The sequence below is a fragment of the Lampetra planeri genome, unplaced genomic scaffold (genome assembly GCF_965212315.1).
Source record: "Lampetra planeri unplaced genomic scaffold, kcLamPlan1.2.h2 scaffold_1798, whole genome shotgun sequence".
Classification (NCBI taxonomy): Eukaryota; Metazoa; Chordata; class Hyperoartia; order Petromyzontiformes; family Petromyzontidae; genus Lampetra; species Lampetra planeri.
Genome location: NW_027614538.1, coordinates 9,399 through 16,246, shown reverse-complemented (window position 1 = coordinate 16,246; position 6,848 = coordinate 9,399). Strand labels below are relative to the sequence as shown.

General features: G+C 43.6%; 1 protein-coding gene across 1 annotated transcript; it reads right to left on the bottom strand.

The window, feature by feature from the left end:
- Window positions 1–5,327: 5,327 nt before the first annotated feature.
- On the bottom strand, window positions 5,328–6,512 carry LOC144739940 (uncharacterized; the record flags this gene model as incomplete). Its single annotated transcript, XM_078622819.1, has 1 exon — window positions 5,328–6,512. A coding segment is annotated over exon 1 (1,185 nt), but the record flags the coding sequence as incomplete, so codon positions are not given.
- Window positions 6,513–6,848: the final 336 nt, after the last annotated feature.

Sequence of the window (6,848 nt, the reverse complement as noted above, 5' to 3'; positions counted from 1 at the left end):
GTAGAATCTGTGAGTCAGTCAATTCCTGACAAGAGTCATTACTGATGACTTTGGCATGACATGAGTTTTAAAATCCTTCGAGACCTCTTCCACAACAGTGTGGTGCGTGAAGACTGTAAGCGACCGTATGCTGTATTACATGTGAAAAAAGTACCTGGCCGCAGCTGTTCACCACCAACAAAAAGCTTAATCATCTATATTGAGCAATAATCTTTTCCACTACCAAACGTTTTCCACTAAATTAAATGGGCTGGTAAAAAAAAAAATGGTAAAAATCCTTCCATTATATTTAGATTAATGGGTTGGAAAAACAATCAATTTGGATATGCAACTTTGAATTCAATGGTCAGTGAACTGATGCAGAAAATGCAATCATATCTTTCTTAGTCAACTGTGGTTGCTGTGAAGTATGAGACAGCACGAGAGAGCGGCGACAGGGCACACGGAGTTGGTGAATGAACCTGAATGTCGTACTGGTTTTTGTAAAAGGTGAACGACACCAATGTCTTTCATTAGAACAATGTCTTCTTTGGTTTTACTGGCAGACACCAGCATCTACTTCACGTGACATCATTTTGCAGTGAACCACAAATATGTTTTACATCTGTACTGGTGGTGTTACAGGTAGTGTACTGTTGATTCAGAACCATGACGTAAGACACGTATGTCCGATGTTATTAAGACAATGCAAACATTTCCTTGAAAATAGACAATTGCAGCCTTTGTAAGGAACTGAGCAACAGGATGTCTCGTGGTGTGGAGAAACGCGTAGACAGTGCAGCTTCACACATGCACACACACACACACAAGCATGTATATCACAGAAAACCAGATTGAAACAGAATTCCTGGAGATATGTGAAAACGTTGTGCGTGTGATACCATGACCGTTGCACACATGATGTTTACTGAAAAGCAAAACGAGATAAACAAATGAATTATCCTTAACATGTGTGATTACCCATCATTTAACTTGTGTTCTAGCATAACCAAATCAGCTATACCACGACTGAAGACAATTCAGATTCCACGTAAATTAAGACATCGAAAAACAGTGTTTGAGGCAATACAATTTATGTTTAACTGGACGGAGCTAGATCAGCAGCAGAGGTATCAGATTAAATGAGGGTTTATACACAAACTGAGATTACAATCCCCAGATGATTCTTAAAACTCACCTCAAGAATTGAAACAGCAGATATGCACACATAATGAGTGTTCAAACATTCAGAAATGAATCTTCAGCTGCCTTGATATCTGTTTCATTCCTCTTCTGAATTTTTTTTTTTTTTTCGTCCTAGCTGTCGGCCTGATTCTCTCGTGCCCCCCTGCTGTTGCATTTCCGGTGTCTCTCTTTGTTGGTTTGATTCAGTTTCTGGTTCAGATCACTGGGCCCATGTGTTCAGAGCTTTAGTTGTGGTATGCAACAAGAGCCAAATTAACACTGCATGTTGCCACATGAGAGATTAAAGTACAAGTAACACAGAACAGATGGACAACAGAGTCTGGTTGCAGGAAAACTATTTTCCACTGATGTAGCAAAGTCCTTTCTTACTGTCATTGAAAGAAAAAAAAGGTGCAGTGAATGTGCACTGAAACAAAGACACATGGGGAGAATATAAACTAATGAATGGAGAATGCAGGCAATTAAAACATATTTCAAATTCAGCTGCAGCACTACAGTTCTGCTCTTAGTACTCTACATGTGGGTGTTTATTTGAACTATTTATTTTCTTTTTACCCAAGGATGTAGTTCAAACCCTGAAAGGATCATACAAGCCAACAATCTGTGACTCCCTATATGAGAATGCACACAGTAAAAACAAAGGACAAACTACAGAGGAACATGATACATATTGTCGACAAACACACACACACACACACACACACACACACACCAGCATGAGAGCATGTGGAAAAGATTAAGGTTAGAAAAGCAGGAAGAAACACACATAAAGGCACAAACACACAACTGAGATGATAAGACAGGAGTCTGAGGAAACATATTTGTTAAGACTGCGACTTTCGGTGGGAACTGACTTTTAGAAGAAAGAAACAGATTGTCTTCACAAGACTCTAACCTTCTCTGCAACCTTGACTATTGCATGTTGGATGAAAAGTTACCGTTATAAACTGTTGCCTCTGTTGAGTGCAAGTCAAAGCTGAAGAAGATAACTTTGCTTGGACTAAATAATTTGCAGTGATGAAGGCAAGAATGTAAATTGTTTATGGGTCGTGGGGTCAGTTTGTCCTCGTCAAGAAACAAAATGTTAAGGATGAAGACGAGACAGAGACAACACTGACGCCACGATGCCGACTTCCACCCATTTCAGCTGAAATGACAAGATTCACTTCTGCAATAAAACTTCTTCAGCCTCATCACATCTGCAAAACAGAATACAAACCTGAAATCTGCTTATGTATGTATATGACTACTAGTCCACAAGCTGAAAACAATATATCATGTTGGTTCAGTGAGTTGCTGTCATAAAATGTGTCACAAATAGACCACTGGAGGATTAATCAGTTACTGCACGTTTTAACAGATTAGGGTTATGGATTAGGGTTGTCGTTTAGGGTCAGGGTTTCTTGTATGTCTTTCAAGGGAGCTGTTCTATGGTGCATAGGTTCACACACACACACACATACCAAAGAGAAGTGAAATTGAGCAGGTCAGGCTGCTTTCAGCAGTGAATCAACACTCCTGTCTGTTTCACCCACACAGGACGCAAAGTGTACAAATGAAATATGTGCAGGTGTACGTTCCCGGATCGTACTTCAAGCTCTGACTGTTATCTATTGCAACATGTCCACAGCCTTTTTTTAACTCAGTGTTAGTTTCCATTTAAATGTGCCCAGACATTCCAGACAAATGGGAAGTTAAACTGCCCTCAGTCTCAGTGACACAACAAACACATCTATTTGATGGACTTTGCCAATGCGTCAGGGGAGAACACACCATTCTCCAAACTGAATGGCAATTTTGAGTTCAAATGTGACTGAAAACTACAAAATGGAGGTTAAAAGTCTAATTCTGTCACATTGTGTCTTGCCATGAGGAACCTATTTAGTGTCCATCCAAAATTGAACGAAAAGATTTGTCAAATACGAACAATCTCGTCATACTTACATCACATCCACACCTTTGGTATGTGTGCATGTGCTTCTTTTAGCGTAATTTATGTGTGCGTACTAGTCCTTCCTTTTAAGGTTATTCTCAGGCCTTTAACTCTGCCCTGCCAAGATTCCGCACACACACACACACACACACACACACACACACACACACACACACACACACACACACACACACACACACACACAAAGAGTGGGTGCACCCTCAATGTGAAGCAATGAAGTTGGCTCAATAAAGCAGCCTTGCAATCACATGGACAAAGCCTGCCAATGCCTTGCCCTCTGCGAACAGACATGCATGCGTGTATGCATGGACAGACGCGTGCGGGCGCACACACACACACACACACACACACACACACACACACACACACACACACAGCTCTAGCTCTATCATTAACTGAATTACTTCAAGCCTGTGGTTAGAGCTGCAGCTGGCTGGCTGAAAAGTTGAGGGGCTGCTAAATATATAACACTACAAGTGTGCACACACATACATGCATGGAAAGTCTTCACTGATGTACAGTTCATGTGTGACACGACACACTGATGCACAAACCCTGAGAAGACCAAACTGTGCTTCAAGTGACCTTATAGATGTGTGCGGCTCGGACAGAAGTCAACCGGTGCACTATGATTACTGGTTTGGGGATCTTCAGGGACTGGGTGTGCAAGCACAGGGATCGCTGCAGCTGGACTGAACAGGAAATATTGCCGTTTTATTCCGCTATGTCTCATGTTGAGAGCGAAGCACAGACTGCTGCTGTACTGTGATAAATTGACACGTCATAGGAAGGCGGAATCATTTTTCATGTGCAAGTGACTGCACTAACATAAAAAAAAGTGTTGATTATTTTTTGCAGTCATCTAATGTGTTAACTACAAAGTACGTAGAACACTGAAACCTTGAGACTGGCTGAAATAAACCCCAAACAAACAGGAAATAGTGTAGGAGGTGTATTGACTAAGAGAAAAAGGCACCAGTCCATGCAGACTTGAGGTAATTGAGCAATAACAAAGAGAGCAAATGATGTGCAGCACTAGAATATGAAAGAGGAGTGTTGATTGAGTGTTGAAATAGGTGTGAGTTTTGTTTTATGTAAAAGTATTTTCAACAAACATGCAGACTGATATTGTCCCAAAGCAGCAAACATAGTAAATGTGAATAGGTGAGTAAGTACAGTTTGGGTGCAGAGCATATATATATTTAGTTAGTGCTTTCTGATGGAAAAGAAGATGGAAAGATGGAAATTGATTCGCTGTGGCAACCCCTGAAGAGGGACAAGCCGAAAGAAGAAGAAGAAGTGCTTTCTTAAGGCTTTGTGGAAAAGAAGTATATTTCTTAGCTGGGGTTATGGGTTTACCCTCTTACAACAATTCCCTACACTGGGAGCCTGATAAACTCTCTCCAACTTTGACAATTTGACTAGAATGACCACCAACAGACAAACCCTACACTTCTCCTAACGTTCTCATTCACAGACTCTCATTCAGTGGTCTACTATCCCACTTTGGCTTATGCGGTGAAAGCCCGCTCAACATCACAAATCAATCACTATGAGCAAAGACACACAGAGATACACCAATACAAAGTGTAGTTCAGCTTTTGTTTCAGTAAATATCATTGAAGAAATCAAAGGGAAAGAAAGGAGGTATGAAAAGAGACCTGGAACCCCTGTGGCTCAAACAGCTGGGAACAGGAAATGACATTGTGCCTGTGTAAAATGGTATTTGTGTGTGAGCGTGTTTGGATTCGTGGGTTGTCATTGTATCGATCAATGCACGCATAAATCAACACTCCCAGTGCCAGCGACATGCAGAGTTCTATGGACACGTTCAACAAATGCATACAAGAGCTGCAGACAGTAAGGAAGGTTATTCTCTGCAAGGCCATCACACCTGGTTCAGCAAAGACACAATGTTATCAGTTAAATGATAACAGACTAGACTAGTTGATTAGAACTAAGTTCTAGATATTAAACCATATAATAACCAGATGGTGACAAATGAAAACTGAACATGTCTTAGTGAAGTGTTGAGCCACCGTCCACCTGAACAGCATCAATGCACCTGAGCTCAGCAGTTGCGAGTCTCTTTCAGAGTCAATTCATTACTAGTCGTACCTGCAGTGCACACACACACAACAAATGCCACATTTATATGCTGAAAATGTGTAAATAAATGTGCCCATACCTTTGGAGGATCATAGAGTTCCAACTGGTATCTCTCCCCTCCTCGTCCTCCTACTTCAGTATCCCTGATCCTCCTGACCAGCAGGCGGCAGCGTTGCCAGCATGGCTGCGAGTCTGATATAGTGTCATCCACCAGCAAGTACCTCAGCTGGCCCTCCTTACAGCAGCTGCTCACCTCTGACCTCCTCTGCCTCATGCTTCCGATGCGTAACCTACGGAAACGATCCAGGAAGTTAGAGGCTACTCCAGAGAGATGTGAGGACACCGGGGGCACGGCTTCAGGGTTTAGACATGAGGAGTGGGAGATCGAGGAGGAGGAGGATGACACTTGTTCAGTCACAGGGGACACTCCACCTACTCTGTCGTCATTGTTTGTGAGAGCGGCGACGCTGTTGGTTGGGTTGGTGGCGGACAGGTCCTGGAATGAGGGGGTGCCGGGAAGGGGCCGTTTTTTGAAAAGCCGTCTTACAGACTGACGAATTTGACTCATGGAGAAGTGTGTGATGTCAGTGTGTGTAGGGCTGAAGCTTGAGGAGTCGGATGAGTACTGTTCAGATACCTGGCGACAGTCAGGCATCTGAATGGAAATCTCCTCGTTGCTACGGCTACGAATCAGCAGTGACCCACTGCTGAAATTGTGAGTCAACCCCCGAAGCAGCACTGGGTTTCCTGATATGGAATTTCCTGCGACGCATCTCAGCGACTGCTCCTGCTCCCTGCTCACCACCACCGACTCCACTTTTGGTGACACCACAGTCAACAGAGCAGCTCCGCCTGCCGGTCGGCCGGCCTCCCGATAATCCTGCACCCCAGACAGGGCTGTGATCCGCAAGCGACCAATCATGGTCTGTGATGCCAGCGGAGGGTTCAGTGGGGCGGTGGGGCAAACACTTCCACTGGCGTTGGTGCACGTGGGCTGCGGGAGCAGAGAGCCATCTTTGTCGACCTCGAAGCAGAAGTGCTGCTGAAAGAGATCGATGAACTGCTTGGAGAAGGTCTCTGGTGGGAGGACATCTTGTTGAGGGCACTCTCTCGCAAAGCTCCGATAGTGTCCGGCGAGCTGCTGGGCTGTGGCAATGGCATGCAGCTCGCAGAACTCCCTCCAGCCTCTTGGGGGTGCTGCAACGCCAAAGCCTCCTCCTGCTGTTGTGGTGGTGTTGGCTGGATGGACAGTGTTACCATTCATTGCGGTAACCAGACTGGCTGAGAATTACGTCTGAAACGAAGATGGTTGGAAAAAGAAGACAGAATGAGTGAAAAAAAGAAAAAAAAGAAATGAGGAATCAATGATGGTGGCAGAGGTGGGAAAATGGGTCGTTATGAAAGGGAAAGGAGAAAAGATGATTGAGGGACAAACAAAGGAGATACGGAATTAGAAGAAAAGCTAGATAATGACAATCTGAAAACAGACGAATGTTGAATGTATCTGTACTGGACTAACATGGACGTGTGGAAACCTGAGCAGTCCGTCTGTGACAGTTCACCTTCAATAAAAAAATGGACTCAAGACGCTTTAAAGTAT